Raw genomic sequence first — 18,788 nt, 5'->3', positions numbered from 1 at the left:
CCACTCGCAGTTTCAACATTGAATATCACTAAGTATCCAGATCTGTAGGACATGCACAGTATAGATAATCACTTCAGAATTCAGAGACAGGCTTTATGTTAAGAACCTATCCCTGCATAGTTTCTCTGTCCCTGTTGGATGGTGGCAGCAGGGGACAGAAATCAACTGAGGGACTTCAACTAATCTAATAATTACACAAATCAGCAGAATTGCTGCACAGGTTCTCTCCTTGAACAGGATTTGTCACATCTCAGTCAAGGCGGAGGGGGGAATAAAAATCATCAATCTACCACCCACGAGAGGCTGTCACTGGCTTGTCAGAGTCCTCCCAAAGGTGTATGTGGTTATTACCTGGATGAAGGGAACGCAGAACAGAATGAACTCAAGAGCCATTACTCAATAGGTAAAGCTGCAAAACCCCCTCATATTACACTAGTTATTTGTATTGTAGTAGGCGCTCTAGCTCCTTTTATATCAGGACAATGCAGTTTTTCACAAGAATCTTAAGCCTAAGTAATGGCACATGCCCCCCAGATTCTCTAAAGCTTGACGCATTTACCTACAAGTGAAGTGATCCTATGCAATCACAGTTGGAACAAGTTAAAGGAGTAACAATGCCAAATCCTCTGGTAGACAGAAATGATAGCGAGTACCAGTCCTCTTTTTTCTCTAGCTGGGGCAGCATTCCTATCACTAGGAACGAAGATGATATAAATTAGCAATTCTTATTCACCACATTTCAATTAAACATTTAAATTGTGACCACCTAAGAGCAAAATACAATTAGAAAAGACAAAATGCAGTAAAAATGCTTTCTGTAGAATTATTACAAGGACCCCATTGACATTGGTAGCAGACCCAGCAAAACAGTTCTGAAGTTTCACATATCTGCTCATCGAGATTGAAGCATCACCCGAGAGCATCACTTAATCAATATATATAAAAAGATAACTATAAAATCTTGTACACAAATTACCAGTTTTTCCTTGTCATTTAAGAATGGCACTGATTTTATTTTCCTCGTATAAAAGGAGACATTTTACTCTGTGCTGATTTAACAAATATTCTTAATATATTCATAACAATAAAGCAGCTAAAAAGCTGTTCTAATCTCTAAAAGAATCTTTATCATCTGCACATATGATATATATTGTAAACAATCACTCCAAAAAAAAAAATTTTGTTAAAGTGATTATATTGCACTCAGAATTCTGGGATCCTCATTCTCCCTTCTCATTTTAAATCAAAGATCAGCTTCATTTTTTAATAAAATGGAGCTTTAATTTTCTACTAAAAACAAATAGGCATGCAATCAATATAATACAATGTATTTAAAATGTCAGAAAAAGGACAAGCGTTTGGTTATGAAACTGGAGTAAGGAACAATTCTCAAATAGGCCACACGAGAGTAGTATATTGTAAACATTCTGCTGGCTCTAAGGTGTTGCAGATGCTGTAGAGTGCAGTCTAGTTCAGCACCCAAGAGGTACAGAGAATCTGTTCAAGTGTTCTGTACTTCAGCAAATTTCCATGCAGCAATGGCACGTGTGATAGACTACATATAAAGACAGAGTAATGAAACAAAGGTGATTACTGAGCTAATACTGACCTCATAGAAACATACCCAATGGTTGTAAGTTCATTGTAATCTTTAAATGCAAGTTTTCCAGGTCATTACATTTTCTAACACAGCAATGAAACTGTTACACTTGTTGCAAATGAAGTACAGAACTAGATTCCCTACTTGTAGGTTACATGGACTGTATACCAGTGGCAGTCTGGACGCTACCCTCAGCCTAAAACATCCCGGCAAGATACCATCATGCAGAATGTCACCTTGCTTCGTTTGCAAGAGTGACGCCCTCCTCCATGCATTGGAGCAAGAAACACAGGTAGTGGAGGGAAAAAAGAAAAGAGGAAAGCAACGTCCTTATGCAGAAAAAGAAGTCATCAGCCAGCGTGAAGAGGCCACAGATCTTTAAAATGCAAATGAAGGCTGTTTTCTCAACTCAGTTCTACAAGAGGAAGATTTCTCTATCAGACCCATGATCTTCAGGTAACATATTAATATCTTTGGAGTCCCTGAGACACTACAGCTCCATATAACCACCCTGGACAAATGGAGAGACTTAGTATACAGATTAACAGGTGGAAGCCAATATATAGCACCCTGAGTTGCAAGTGAAACAATAGCAATGGGCAACCCATTCCTCAACAGCCAAGAGATGCAGAAGAAAGTGCAGAGGAAGTGTTGGCTAGGGAATTGAGAGATACATACTGCACAGAACAGAAAAAAATTGAAGTATTTCTAAAAGGCCTTTCCCTGTTATCAGAGCAGTGAAGAAATACATCAGTCAGAGGGAAGAGATCTCTGAGAAAGGCCCTGAAGAAATATGGCCTTCTAGATGTACAGCAGAATGATAATGCAAAAGCAGAGACAAGTTAGGCAGTCTTGTTCCAAGTGTGCCCCAAAGGTTAAGCACTCTAACAATGACTGTCAGTGATCACTGACCTGTACTCTGGATATAAACCAGGAATATAAATAGATACTTTTTCCCCTGAAACTCCAGAAAAAATACAAAGAGGGAAAATACAAAGTCACAATCGAATCACAGAATACTTTCCATAGTCAAAAATGAAATACTGGCTTCAGAAACAATACAGCCATCTGCTCTGTATCTTAAATAGGGTTAATCGTAAAAAAGAGGTGCTTGTAAAATCTTAAGTTTGAAATATTTTATTTCCCAGTATATTGCTAAGTAATTTTGCAGTTAAACCAAAAAGGAAGAAATATCAGAGATGAATATGGAATACTTACAACTAGAAAATGGTTGCTGAACCATCTGAATTTCTATAAAAGCATCAATAAAAATGTAGAAACATGGTCTCACAAAATTAGTAAGAATCTGAAATGCCAGATTGTCTTCACAATGGCCACAATATGAATACTGATGGATTTTGCAACCAAAAACTAATTGTGACTTTGCCAAAAGATGGCTTAATACAGCAATCAAAACATCTCTAAAAACTGGGACTTGTATTTCTGCAATTTCCTATTCTCTCCGCTATTCAGCATTCATTAAGCGATTCTCATTAGAAAAAAAATGCTACCTGGTCACCATTTTACTCTCTTATGGAGTTGTGCTATATCTCAATACATTCTTGGGAAAATAAAGAAAAGTGAATAAAAAGCTGAATAGAAATAGATACTCTATAAAAACTACCTGTAAAGTATCGTAAGTCTGGAAAATATTTGTGGCATTACACAAGCTACTGCTGATGCAAAGAAAAAAATTGCATTTTAACCATTTCATGAATATGAACAATGCACTTGTTCCCAGCCATTTAGAATGATCTGACATTCCAAATGTTTATAAAAATTGGGTAATAAAAGAATTAAGTCAATACCCTTAAGTACAATAAATAATGGTGTTTATTATGGTCGGGGTTGCCCACGAGTGTTTGTTCCATATCTGCTTGGGACATTTGTAAAACCAGTTCTGAATCCTTGAGCTGCTCCCATTCCCGGTATTCCAAATCCTTGATTGAGTACACTGCTGTACGGTGCGGATCCATGATTAAAGGCCAATCCATAGGGCCTTGTCTGAGTGTTTAGAAGGATGACTGGACTCACATTTTTGCCTGGTGTATTAAAAGCAAATTCTGGCGGTGGGCTGCTGGGCTTAGCTGGAGTGGACGTAACAGGGTTCAAATTATCAGCAGCTTTCAAAGATGGCATTGGAATAATATGATGATCCGAAAGGTTCAGAATATTGTTTGCAATAGGCACAGATGATAAGGTAGGTCTGATCCAGTCATCTTTGAAAATCTGAACAGTCAAGGTAGAGACCAATGTGTATAATCTGTTAGTGACATGGGCAAGTACCATTTGTTCGTTTGCATCTCTCCGAATTCGGACATGTACTGATCCAGCCTAGAAAGTGATAAAAATAAGGTGGCTGTTAACTGTTACTTCAGTAAAGATTCTCCATATGCATTCAAGAAGAAGTAAGTTACCCTGGAGAGAATTATGCAAAGACCTTTTGCAGTGGAGACTAATGACTAAATTGAGAAACTTATTTAATAATTCCATAATTAGGATACATTTTGATCTTTCCTAACACATTGATCTCTTATGAATACATCAAGATCGTAATTCAGGAAAAGTGAGTCTTAAAACCAAACTATAAAATACAACATGTGATGGCAGAAAAGGAAAGGCAACAGCTGGGAAAAAAAGTGACCCAAAAGCAGAACAAAGTGCAGACAAACTCCATATTCCAAATTTAGGAAAAAGAGTCATCACTGTGCTGTTGGAGCAGACAAGAGGACAACACACATGGCAGACAGGCTCAAATTGGGACCATTAGCAAGAACAGAGCAATGCCTCTTGTGGAACTCAGACTAAGAGTTTCTCCTGGACTTGCATCTAACCGCGGGCTGCCCCTGCCTTCCTTTCAGTTACACTATCTCATTTACCTTGAACTGCTGCTGCAGAAGAGAACAGGACACAAACCAGAACCCTTCACATGCTTTTTCAGTTCCTATTTAATAAAGAACATGGTTCACAGCTTGTGCTATATAAGCCATTTTTACGTCAGATGGTGCAGCTGAAAACATATCCAGGTCTGAAGAAGTTTCTACTACAATCTGGAAGATGCCAATAGGTAAATATCGATACAAAGGTTTTGTAAGTATCTGTGATCAATCCAACAATGCTGTGATCCAGTATTTTGAGTGGCAGAATAGTAAACTGAAAGCTATTTTCACATTCAGCAAGTCAAAGCTGCTGCCATTTTCTTTTTTTAAGAAGGGTAGCATACTGGAAGAATTCAGAAGTAAAGAAGAATTCTAAGAGTCTAATTTTCTGGCTGTCACAACATACCTGCATCAACTTAGGAATTGAGTTCTGTGTGATCATTTTGTACCACAAAAAAACCCTTCATTTCTTTCAGCTTACAGAATATCAGTACACAACTGTAGTTGGTTTTTCCACCCCCTTCCCCAGAAATGCTGAAAACATACGATTCTACTGTAGACCTTTGGTACCTGAAGGTTTACAGTTTCTTTTTTCCCCCCTCTGAGACAATTTACAGTAATACACCATTTGAAAGACATCTTTACTATTGTTTGGGGTTTTCTTCAGTGCCAAAATACAAAATAATTTCTATAGTTGCAAAATGCATGCTTTAATCCAGAGCTGCAATATACATAAATAATATTAACCAATAACAAAGCTTAAAAAATAAAAAGAACAGGGGAAGAGAAGTTTTGCAATAAATCACAAGGACTGAGTACTGACTCCATCAAATTTACATTTAAGATTTCAGAAGAAATATCTTACTTTATTTAAATAAAAATTTAAAGTAGTAACTGACAACTCTTTTTTAAAGGCTAAAAAGACAATAGAAACATAACTTACCAAAGTGCCAAAACCTAATGTCCAGAAATGCTCATTTCGAACTTCCAAGACACCATCCAAAGTTGAAACCTAATTTTACACAAACATCCAGAAATATGAAAATAATTTAGAAATAATGTTTCAAATCCTTTTAGAAATGTACTTTTACACATAGGTGAATAGTACAGCATTTTCAATAGTGAAATAAAAGCTTCCATACTACAGAATGGACGATGTCTGTTAATGATGCCACTAATGCTTATCTACTCTACTTTTGTTACTCTTAAACATCCAAATCCATAAAAAAGTGGATTTAAGTAACTCATTTCAAGTAACTCTTGCTGCCAAATTGCAGTATTTTCTCAATTTGATATGCTTGATATATAAGTCAACAGCCGCCTGTACTCCTTTTCCTCCCCCTACTCACATTTGTAAACCTCTTCAACAGTAGCTCGAATTTAGTTAATAAAAACAACAGCCTGCACTACTTGAACAGATTTGTTCCAGATACTGAATGACACTATTCATCTTAGATAGCAAGATCCATATTTTCTACATGCAGCTAAAAAATAATATTAAACAAATAATTCTTTAGCAATCATCTTGGACTACTCACAAAACCTATTCATATTCCTGAATGCTTATTTAATATTAGCTGTGCACACTGTGTCATGTATTATACACTGACTTACCTCTCTAAGAAGTTTATCTAACTGGCCAATCACATGAGGTGGGGTTGTCTTTAAGAAAAAGAAGGAAAAAAAAAAAGTTATAATAAAAATTAACTAGGAGACCCTTTAAGTCTGGTCTAAATACACAAGAGACCCACGGCATTACACAATAAATTCTTATGACTTCATGATGCGTAATTCTACTGTCCTTAATTCTTCTAGCACATCACAAATTCCCCTGGGAACACTTCCTATTCAAATGTTTAAAACAGATTTTATGTTTTTTAAAAAATAAGAACATAATAAAACTGAAACCACAGAAAACCCTTGTTTTGTGACACTGCCTTACCTGGAGTAGTACTTTTCCACTGTAGACACTCATGGGATACATGGTACCAAATGTCATCAAAGCAATTGCTATGGCAGAGGCTGTGTCTACAGCAAAATAATTGCTAGAGAGAAAAAGCAATTTTAAAGAAAAACAGGTATTTACATTTTTGAAAGGCATAAGAATTTTCTTTTGATCTTTTTTCATTCTTTTAAATTATACACACTTACAGAATATTACACATACTAATCTCATCTGAACTATGCATCTTTGAAAAAAGACGAATATATTCATGGAGTTGCAATCCCATTCATACAAAATACAGCTTTTGATGATATCATTCCTTTCATGTAAAAAATGCAATTTCCTATAGGCTGAATACAAAAAGAGTTACTTTTTTTAAACAACAACTGTACGTACTTGATTTCAATGAGCATGTATGTAATGCAAAGAGCTAGGGCTCCAGCAATATCAATCAAGACAAAAGGATTCATTCGTGGCAGAAAGATGCTACTCAATCCTGGGATGATTCCACAAATACTGTAACAAAACAGAAAAAGCAGTTGTCAGCTAGCTGTTCATCATTAGTTCAAAACGCAAAAGAGTGACACCCACTATTTCAGCATTTGACTTCAAATACACCTCGCAGTCACAGCAAATGATGTCTCTGAGGACTGAAAAGGCCCTTCTAATTCTGCTCAAAGTTTCATAATAGTCTGATGTCAGCAAAAATTAATCAAGTTTAGATCCACGCCACATTATCTCTCATATCTGAAACTAATACTTTTGCATCTTAAATACTCTTGCATCTTAAATTTGCTTTAAGTCTATCTTCCCATGTACAAAACATTATACTATGCTAATCTTTATACAGCTTTTCTACATGATAAAACACGTATCTTGTGCTACTTTATGTTTTCTGGTAACATAGCTAGCTGTGTCAGCTGTACACAACACAAGTACTTTACAGGTTCAGATATTGCTATTCCGTACATGTAAGTCTTGGGGGGAGGAGGGGGGGTGTTGCATATCTCTAGTCTTCAATTCGTCTGCCACCTTGGTGTGCAAAAGTGTTCTAAAGCCAAAGCTAAATAATTCATGGAGTCTGATAGAAGGGAGGAGACCAGCTAGCTGAATAAGAGGAGACCAAAAAACCCATGAGGGAACATTGGGAAAAGTTATTTATTTATAGTTATCTCCTAGGAATGGGAGCATGAAGAGAGAAAAGGGTTTCTGTACTTTCCCAGTCAATGTCAGTGCATGTCACATACTGGAAAATTTAAAGAAAAAGACAACATGAAATGTTTTGTTGCTCCGTTTAGAACCAACCTATGTTTAGACATCATGTGCTGGTCTGCTCCTGTAACAATTTTAATCAACATAATTATATACAGGTGCAGATTTTTGTAATCAGCACTGCTTCACAGAACACATCTGAAATAGCTGTATATGTACTAACAAAATTTAATAATTTTTAAAAAATTGTTGGCATGATTGTCTACAGGTTATCTCAAAACCCAATAGTAATTCTAGACTCCTGATCTGGGAGCCCTTCAAATTATCCGTCTGTGTCCTTCCCCATAACACTGTGTTACCACATCGTTAAAGAAAAAGTCTGCTAGTGTCTGTGATTGCTATCCACGTTTGTTTGTTTGGTTGTTTTTTTACACTGAAACTCCAAGTACTTGGGCAACCCTATTGTTAGTCTTCCAAAGCTGTTTTGCAGAATTTGGGTCTGATAATACCTTATATCCATATAAAATCAATTTTTCTGTTTAACAAGCCAGCATTCTCTGCTTTCCTCAACAGTATACAAAAATCACAACACGCAGAAACAGGTGGGCTTTGCAGCACACTTAACATGTTACACAATATGACGTAACATTCTTATTTTGATACTGACAGCATAAGTACTTGGAAGAACATGTATGGCTCAAAATAAACACCTCTGACATCTGACAAGATTATTTGCAAACAATGTTATCTCGCATTCAGATATCCAATACAAGCAGAGAGTTAAAAGACGAGATGAATGAGCAACACTGCTTCAGCCCCTGGAAGACACAGACTTTCCAGTTTCCTGGTGGACAGGTGAGGAGTTTCCATAGCTGTGTTTCAGTGAGTAACCTGTTTCATATATCACATTTAAACTGCAACCATCCTAGTCATTTGCCCACCCCACACAGTAAACAAACACAAATTACTACAAAATATATCACTCAGGTAATGATTGTTGAGAAATGCAGTTCAAGTCTGTACAGGACAAAGCTAGTTTACCTCACCTCATCCAAGAGAATTACATACAACGTACTGAACACATTCAAAGGGAAAGTTATGCAGAAATACGTATTTCTACTAGATTGATGCATCTGGGAAATATGAGAGGCAATGTTTGCTCTAGAGTTCATACACTAGACCTGCAGTAGGTAAAGCTATTTTAAAAGCTCTAATACACAACAGTTTATGCCTCAATACCCATCCAAATCGTTATTATACACAAAAAAACAATACTGCCTTCCAGAAGCTAACAATTTTGGAAAACATTATAAAGCTTTACCTTCTACTAAGATCTGCAACATGCTCCTGAAGCCAGCTTGTGCTGGCAGCTGCAAAAAAAAGAAGGTAATAAAATTACTACAAGTAAAGGTATCCATTTTAAAGTACACTTAAAATTTTCTTTTAAGGGAAGAACCCAATGCACTGTGAATGAATAAATGTTATCTCAACAGATTCACTGTCACTTGAAAAAAAACTCAGTCTGACTTTTCCAGGCAATAAGAAAAATGCCCATCTCTCATAATAATCTGAACTGATTAAATACAAATATAATTGCAGATTATAACCATCATAATTATCTTCTATATAATATAAAGTATAATATATAACTACAAACAATTTACGGTTAGCGGGAATGATTGCAAGCCTACTTCACAGTGAAAAAGTTCCAGGTAAAAGAGCTATTAAGAAGAATTATTATGTTAATTTATTTTTCATCTATCAATATATCTATAAAATGTCTTCAAAGTTCTGATATGTGTGACCTTCACTGGCTGAATCCAAAAGATTGAAAATAAAGGATACTTCAGCATTAAAGTGATACTCAGTTTATCATATTAATGACTACATACTACTCAGAGAGCCCTATAAGCAAACTAGAGTTGAAATTCAGATGGAACTCTAAACTGCATGAAGTTATATTAATGGCCGTAATAGTAATATATACCTGCTAGTTAAGAAAGTTACCAGACAAATTACACCTTGATAAAAATAGGAACACTAAAATCTTTTAGTGTTATTAAATTCTTGTTATAGATTAATTTATCACATACCTTCAGAGACATAAGCAAAAGGCTTATTCCTAATGGAAAGCATTGTAAATAAGTTGAAAAAGAGAGCCACAAAAGTACCAACCAGCAGTCGCCCCCTAGAGAGGGGGGGGAAAAAAAAAGTATCTTAATTTCACACCATCACAAAACATGAAATCAAGCTATAATTACTAGTAACAATATCAAAATACTTTGCTTGGTATCTTTCACTGACACTGAAAACTGTGCTTAAAAAGTGGCGGTGTATTATCATTTTAAGGGTTATATGAGATCACTGAACTTTGTACTCATCATATTATCATATTAGGCTGCACATAATGTTTATAATGTTGAGTAACTGTTCTTAACTAATGGCACATATGCACACACATACATGTTCGTCCTTTGAAGATACAAATACATTGTCCCCTCAGCAGTAGAGCTAAAAAAGCTTCGTTTCCTATGGAATTATGCTCTATGCCCCTACCCTTTCCTAGAAGAACTACAACTTTACCATACATCCCAGGTCCCAGTCTTTTGCCCCGTAACACCTTCTTTTCCTTTCTCCATATTCTTTATAGTCTTCACCATCCTTGCAACACCTCCAGCTCCCTACTGATGACAGCATCCTTCCCCCCCCCACATACCAGGCCTCCTAAGAGGCCTCCATAAGAAATGAGAGTAACTAAACCAACAAACCCAGCAATATATAGTTAAATCATTATTTAAGAGAGCGTGTGCATTACATTTCAATTGTACCTTGAAGAAACTGTTTGCAATATAGCTTGCACATAGTTTGAAACAAATGCCAAGGTACCAAAACCAATTTGGTGTTGAATGTACTTGCATAATTAACACATGCTTGATTAAGAATTAGAAACACAAGGGACACTGAAAAAACTATCATTTTACATGTCAAAATAATTTCTTACGTGTGTATCTCAGGTTGTTCCAGAAACCGCTCTGCACTACAGAAATAATTGAAAAATTGAGTTATATCATACAATGAAACCTTGATACCTGAAGCATATTTTTTCAGTTCTGAAGAATTAGCTGCCATTCATAAACAAAAACTGACAGATATAGTACTGCAAAAAAATGAATTGCTTAAATAAGCACAGCAGTTTTTCTGAGTGATGAAAGCATTTAACACTGAAAAGAAGCAGGGTGTAATTTAGTTTTTCCAACTATTTCCAAACTGTGCCACACAGATGCTAGCTACCATGAATGCTGCCTATACAATAAAAAGATGCTTGTAAATTAACATGCCAAAAAATACTGCTACTGCCACCACCAGTGTTGGTAACCACAATAAACTAAGTCTGAAATCCCTGATTTACAGCCGCTCACTAAGCAAGGCCAAATAAAGTAGATGTTGGATACTGTGGTGGAGATACAAATCTTTTTTTTTACCCCCCAGTAAAGTAGGAAATGAGCTTCAGCTGTAACAGAAAAACCTATGATAAGTTTTGGGAATTTCCTAAAACTGATGTTTGAAAACTTGGAGGCTTTGACACTGCATCATTATTAGAATTCATTGTATTCAGTGTACTGTCAGTACAACAGATCAACCTGTAGTATAAAATTGCTAAGTTGTTAACATAGCCCTTTATAGAGAAAATAGAGCCCTTGAATAGAAAAATGGAAGGTACACTGCCCCAGTTTTAAATTCCAGATGTTAACAAAAGCCTCTTCATTTTTAAAGACTAAAATAATTTTTTAGGCTAACCTGAAATACAAATGCTTCCAAGCATAGATGGTATGTCAAATTAATACTTGAGCAAATTTTGAGGGACTGATGAAGCTGATAGTTTAAACATTCAGATCCTTAATATATTATGAAGTTGCTTTACTTCATGAAGTAACTGAAGTAAAAAAAAAAAAGTTTTATTTATTAATTAATTTTAAAAGTCAAGTTGCATAGGGAAATGTATTAAATGAAATACCTAACTTGGTGGAAAATATGATTCTTAAGAACATTGAGTCTTTTCCTTGAAAGCTGTTTAATTATATTTATCAATTCCTATCATTTCATCTAAAGCCTACGTGTAGTGTAATCAATACAAGTGAGCAGTAAGGTTTAGCATTATTTAAAAAAATCTGAAGTTTTTTCTACAATATCTCTCTACAGATAGCATTTCTAGAATACATATGCTTTTGCTCAATCTGGAATATCTTCATACATAACAAAAAATTAAAGAAAATGGTACATATCCCTACCTTTCTTTCAGTATAAAAAGAGCACCAAGCTGTGCCAGAACTGTAGATGCAAATACAGCTAGAACTTCAAACCTTTCAAACCTGAAATTTGAGAATTAAGTTTAGAAACACTGAACACTGCATCAAATGCATTCTGGTCTGTACAGGAACCAGCAGGATAGACCTACTATTTCCAATTCTTTCAAGAGCAGAGAGATGGGAAGAAACTGAAAGTTTTATGGAATAGGCATTATTTTCAATTACTTTTAAGCCAGCACTCCACTTATCACAAACAGCTTAAAATTAAGCATTTCTTAATTCTTTTTCCTGTCTCTCCCCTTTCCTCTCCTCCCCCATTCTGTAACTGTTATTTACAGCATCAGTCTTGGGTCTCCTTATTTTTATGTGCTTTTACACACAGATTGTTAGTCATAGCTGTTAGGGGATACAGGCAATGGTAGTCAGCAATGTATCAAATGCTGTATTATCAGACACTAGATCTTGTTATTAGTACTTACCCAAATGAATAGACTGGGCTGGGTTTCTTCATCATTACCCAGTAGCTTATTAGACATGTTACCAAACTGAAAAAAGGGGGACAATTAGACTATGATAAGTAACTGCAGCCTTTACAAACTGGATAATCTACAAATATACACTTCAGCCATCAGAACTGAACAAATGAACATAACCACGTCTTACCATGAACTCAGCCCCTCCATCACTGTCACAGTGAGGGTTCCAGTGAATCCAGAAAAGGTTGTGCTTGGGAACAAAACTGAGACTGCACGATAATGTCTCAGCTGTTCCCATAAAAAGGGCAGCAAATAATTTTAGCAGAATGGTAGTTGGTCTAATTCCTTACACCAGGAAACAGCCTAATGCTGTACTTACAGCATGCCGTGCTTACAAAGGCTACCATCAACCTTCTTCAATATAGAACATCACTCAGCCTAAATCAAGTTTACCATAACTTCAAATGCAATGCATTTTTCCACTGAGGCCCTGACACAAAAAGCACAGCTGGTGTTTAATCTGGAATCACTCCATGAATTTTTCTGAAAGGGACCTGGAGCACATGAGACCAAGTATCCCAGAATCAGACTAAGAGGCAAAGGTGGTTTGAGAAAATCCTTTCAACACGGTCTGATATCACACATAGTAATGTCACACATAGTAGTGAAAAGTACGAAGCAAAAGCCTACGAAAATACCAGACTAGAAACCCAGTAAATGCTCCTCTTATATGTGCTTTATGAACTTGCCTAGAAATACTGTAACCTGAGAAAGGCCATTTAAATGAGAAGGAACATGATAAGCAAGACGGCAGGACTGTCACATTTGTGTCACTTCCTTTGTATCCCAGTGAAAAAGTGAAGAAACCTCTCCATTAAACTCTTCTTTTAGAGATATACCATGAATTAGATTTAGCACTCCAGAATAAGTCTCAGGCTATGCCAAATATTGCCCTTCTTTTCCACACTGTAATTTGTCTACATATACGGCCAAAAAAGATTTACTTTTTTTGGCTGCATTCATCTACACAAGCTCTAATCTAACTGGCCATTCACTGACAACCACAGGTCATTCTTGCTATTTTATTTCCAAGTTTTTCTCTCATATTGAACATCTAAAATTGCAATTATTTTATCCCCATGGTATAGCCTGACTTCTTCTAGGATGAGTCTCATTTCCTTCGCCTATTTTTCCTCCGACCCCTTTGAACAATTTTCTTTTATTGGAACCCACCCGGATTCAGTGCCATTTGCGCCTTTATGCAGCCCTTTCTTAATTAATGACAATGCTAAATCAGACTGGATCAAGAACTCATCCCCACAGCTGCTGAACAATCACATCCTCACAACCCGATCCACAGCTGTGTGGAATAAAAGCAAAAGCAGATGAAATAATACTGCTCATACACAAAATAGTACGTAAGACTATTATAAATGACCAGAAAGATGACCAGAAATTGATTTTTGCAGCAGAATTACTGAGCATTGTTCTCTTTTACAGCAAATCAAAACTCTAACACTCTGAGTTAGAATAATCTTCTAGTCCATCCCCTAACTAACCTAATATGTCAGTGCCAAGGGTATTCCATCTTCTCCTAAAACTAAAAAAATAATATTCTATACAAATATGAAATACAACATCAAAACTTTCCCCGAGGTGAAAAAGATATTTTGAGTCAAGACGACAAAACTCAGCAGATATAAAAATTCTAAGAGAAATATGAGATTCATTAAAGTTCTATCACAATTCTAACACAGTCACAGATCAATTTAAGTATTTTTGTGCCTATATCAACAATTCATTTTCTTTTCTGCATGTTTGCTGCTGCTATAAGTGTTTTACTATCAGTCAGATAAGCTCTAGTGTGGAGTGGGCAAAACAGACTGCAGATAGCTGATCCATACTTTTTATAAGCTAGTGGGTAGCGAGGAAGATAATGTGGGTTAATAATTAAAAAAATACATGCATTTTATGCAGTTTATTTCCCAACCACTGCTACCAATCTGCATCTCAGGTAAGAACTGAATATATTTCATGTCTGGATTATCAATATTATCAAAAGTGTTCAAAACTTTCATACTTAAAGTAGTTTTAATATCATTTTGTTAGGAAACAGGAAAAATACTAAAAATATCTAATGACCTTATCGGAACAGTGCACGGGAGCTAGCTCTTGAAACAGTTTGAAATAGAAATAGGATTACATACTCCTTGTTTCCTGATGCTAAAACTGAGGGATACTTCAGAACCAATGACTGTGGTGTTAGGGAAATCTTCCAAGTGAACCACCAGATAAGAGTTTGATGTTAGATTCTGTTTTATGTTGTTACGCATCTGCACAGAGAAATCCATAACGGAACTGATTTGTTACTAGTCATTGTCAATACAGCTATGGTGTTTCTCATCATCTGTTTATTGTGATGTACAATTTTATACTCATTTAAGCTATATTTAAACCAGTTAGTGTTTCTATACTGATGACTCTAAATAACATGTGTTTGTATCTGTAAATAAATTTATATGTACAGAAATATACAAAGACAAGTACAAATGAACAGTAAGACTAAATGGGAAAAAAAACTCACCTGAAAAGGTCAAAGATTGTCAAATATGTGTAAGCAGTTAAAGCTGAAAAAAAGCAAATATTAAAACTTAATATAATTTTTCAATGCAGAAATCACTTGTATTCTTCTAAGTCCCTCTTGTGCAGCTCTTTTTCATGTTCTATCCACATAAATTGTCTCTGCTGATAGAGCAAGTCTCTCTGTCTTTTGTATGTGTATACAATATGAATGCCCTAAATACACCAATATATTTAACTTCATAAACAGGTTGATTATGGCAATCCTAATTCTAATAAAGCATGTAATAATGCCGAGATACAAAAGGTATTAAGCTTGTGACTAAGTTGGGACTAAGAATTTAAATACAGAAAAGTCAGGAGATCTTCTAGTAACGCATCATTCGCCAAAGCAAGAGATCTCTTATGTGCATTATTGCAGTGAAAAGCAGGTTCAACAGAATTTTTTACTTCTTTTGCTTCTCCGACCCATCTTGAAACTACAAGAAAGCCTGTGTCACAAATTAAAAATGTAAGGTATTCTACTTTCGGTACAGATGATGGGAAGCATCTTGGAGAGCCTATACAAAAGTAGAAGATACACAAAATATTGAAAAGGGGCATTGAGAAGGCTTTTGCCACACTACAAACATCTTCATTCAACTGCAAGCGAGGGTCTCTGTATGTCACTGGTACTACTTATATAAGGAACAGGTTTGAGGACAAGCTTAAAAGTCTACTTTTTTGCGATCTTAAAGATAAAAAGGGTACTGCAGGAAGAAAATAACCAGCAGGTCTGGAAAACCTTGCAAACTTTGAAGGACTTTCACCCTTCCACACCTGCCTGTGAGAAATGCCTCTAAACTGACTGCAGCAAGTCAAAAGGAAGCACTTTCCAAATGTGGCTGTGCAGCCACCTAACTCCACTTCGTGCTGAACTTTGCTTTTTTAGTATGTTGGAACTTCACAAGCTAAGAAACACATGGTAGTTGGTTGTAGTTTCCGTACAAGAAAGCCACCTACCTATGCTGTTTGTAGAGCTGCACCACATTAGCAGGAAGCCAATACATATTAAATTTATAGCACCAAACAGCAAGATCTTCCAGGACTGTTGATGAGAATAAATATGTATTTTACATCTTCCAAAATTTACAAGAAAAAAAGATATCTATCTGGTTGTAAAAAACAATATTGCAGTACTTCATCATGCAAGCAGAACTGGCCTCTCCTCCCTCCCAAAAATTTACAACTCATTTCAGAACAAGAAGCCCATATTCTATTTTTAACTTCACAGATTGTCTCAAAACTCATTTATAAACAGTGCTTGTGCACTGTGCTTAAAATACTTTCTTAGACTAAAAAAATCACCCCTGTATAATATTTGCATTTTATTACAGCACACACCATCTGACTTTTGAAGACAGACTTATACAACTTTGTATTAGTGGGTTCCTTTCTTTGTGCTGGAACTTAGGTCCCAAAAACATCTGTGCGTATTCAGTTTACAGTTCTACTCAACGCATTAAATATAAGTACAATTCTGGAGAACACTAATTGACAGGGACAATGCACAGGAAGGAATCAGCTTCACAGCTGGATTTTTTTTTTTAAGCACAGCTGGAAAATTTCAAAGAAATGTTACCAAAATATACTCAAGTTAATAATGTATTTTAACTTATCACAGCTAACATCTTTGTTATTATTCATTTTTTAAAAGAAATACTTACCCTCCTATCTGCTGCAACGAGCCTAAATTCATGTGTTAATTTTCCAACCAATGATCTCTGTGATTTGCGGAACAGGTGTATCGTCCCCTTAAAAATAAATTACAAGTTTAATTAAAAATTTTACTTAAACCATAGTTTAAAGTAGCAAAAAGGAAATCTTCATTTATGAACTATTTTCATAATTATATCAAAGAATCAGAATGAGTTTTTTGTTAACTAGAGATAGCCCGTAAACATTGAAGTCAGCAATATTTTTTTATAACCATTTTACATGGTTATTATATTAGAAAATTATGAATTACTTAGAATCAAGTCTCATTTAGATATAATTCAGAATTCAGGTTTACTGGAAAACATACCAAAATACCATTTAAAGAGTGGTTCTTTACTTTTATTTAAATAAGACTACTACAGATGTTCTGAAAACACACATATTTTTCTTTATCAAAGCACACTTCCCACCCAAAGCCAACTGGTTTATTAAACATGAAAATATTGTTTATATATAAATGAGAACCCATCCGAGAAATAAAAACAATGCTGGTATCATCTGTAATGTGGTGGACACAAGGCCAGTAGCACTATTAGACATACAAACAATCTCAGTCATGGCTTAACCTAAATGCGCACAGCAGATGAGGTCACTGTAGGTGCTCCCTCTCCTAACTTCTAGTTACATGCAGATAAGCACTTTCCCGGGGTGGAGAGGACGTATGTGCACGTAGGAGATGGGAGCGAGGGAGTGCTACGTGGCTCTCCTGTAAGTGGGACAGGGAGCAGACTACCAGAAAAATTCATCAACTGTGCCACTTGCTCCCCTTCCTCAGAGATCCCAAGCTTCTACTTAGTTGTCCTCCATTCTACTCTCCCCACAAAGAAGCTTTCCACCTGAAAAGCCCTTATGATTTGCAATAGAAATTCATGGACTTGTAATGGATGATCTGTCATTTGCATTAATTTCAGGCTGGATCAAATAACGTTTGATTGTAAGCTATCACATCTGTAACTGCCAGCAGAAGACAAAAAGACATACTAACAGGCTGGTCACCAAATAAGACTCAGTTAACTTATAGATACGTTTGTCCACACAGCTGTATTTCATATTATCTGTAAAAATACACGTATGCCGTGGTGCCATGAACTGAAAAAGCAGTACTGTAGATCCCAAGTTCAGCTCACCTGGGGCAAAAGGCTGGCACTTACTATTTTCTTTACCAGCAAATCATTACATGATTACTTTTTTTCTCAATAGAGACATACAAGACAACAGAACACTTCGGAAAGCTTTTCTAACAGGCAGTGGACTGCCTGCTTATGAAGGCTGCTCTGTCACCTTAGCACCCATAGCCTTCCCATGCTGTTAGCACTATGTCCATTGCCGAACTGCACTGTGCCACACCTCCCTGCTTCCTGAAGGATGCCGTGCATTAAAGCTGTGTATGCTGTACCACAGAGGAGAACCTCGTGCAAACCCACGCTAGCCATAACTCACCCCTGGAAGCAAGCTCTAGTTAAGCGGATATTGCACTTCGGCATTAAAGGTTCCCCAGCTTCTGAACTTCTGGCAACACAATGGAGAGAAACACCTCTGTGCTGAGCAGGAGGGCAGCTACCCCGTACCTCAGGCACCGAAGATCCCCATGTGGTGCTAGAACAACCGTACAAGAAGTATTTCTACAGGCGTGAGCACCTGTTCCAACAATGCCAACAGGTGACAGTACCTGTTATTGATACTGATATCAATTCATTTGCGCTCAGCATAAAAAGGGAAAGTTTAGACACCCAGCTGAACAAGCATACGCAGTGGTCATTCCCAGAAGAATGACTTTTCTTCTTTGGGAAGCGAACCATATGTACCAGGAGTAACAGTTCTGTGCTTCCACTGACACATAGGAGCAGGGGCAATGTAATCTGTTTGTCCTGATGTGAATTTCAGTTCCCTGAGTGATTTGGCGTTGAATGAAAACCTTGAGGCTGAGACCGAGACTCCAACCACAGCCCAGCTACAAGGCTGACCGCCTATCACTCGTTCGAGACGCACCTCCAGCGGAGCAGCCCTCCACCACACCCAGCACCCATCCCG

General features: G+C 36.5%; 1 protein-coding gene across 1 annotated transcript; it reads right to left on the bottom strand.

The window, feature by feature from the left end:
• Nucleotides 1-2,724: 2,724 nt before the first annotated feature.
• SLC30A6 (solute carrier family 30 (zinc transporter), member 6) lies at nucleotides 2,725-16,792 on the bottom strand (the record flags this gene model as incomplete). Its single annotated transcript, XM_009575905.1, has 13 exons — nucleotides 2,725-3,934; nucleotides 5,423-5,491; nucleotides 6,094-6,141; nucleotides 6,422-6,524; nucleotides 6,821-6,940; nucleotides 8,958-9,006; nucleotides 9,730-9,824; nucleotides 10,638-10,673; nucleotides 11,926-12,006; nucleotides 12,423-12,488; nucleotides 15,004-15,046; nucleotides 16,002-16,086; nucleotides 16,706-16,792. Coding segments are annotated over 13 exons (1,380 nt in total), but the record flags the coding sequence as incomplete, so codon positions are not given.
• Between the last annotated feature and the right edge of the window lie 1,996 nt (nucleotides 16,793-18,788).

The sequence above is a fragment of the Fulmarus glacialis genome, unplaced genomic scaffold, assembly GCF_000690835.1.
Source record: "Fulmarus glacialis isolate BGI_N327 unplaced genomic scaffold, ASM69083v1 scaffold40704, whole genome shotgun sequence".
NCBI lineage: Eukaryota > Metazoa > Chordata > Aves > Procellariiformes > Procellariidae > Fulmarus > Fulmarus glacialis.
Note: the sequence above shows the minus strand (reverse complement) of the source record. Positions and strands in the feature narration are given on the sequence as shown.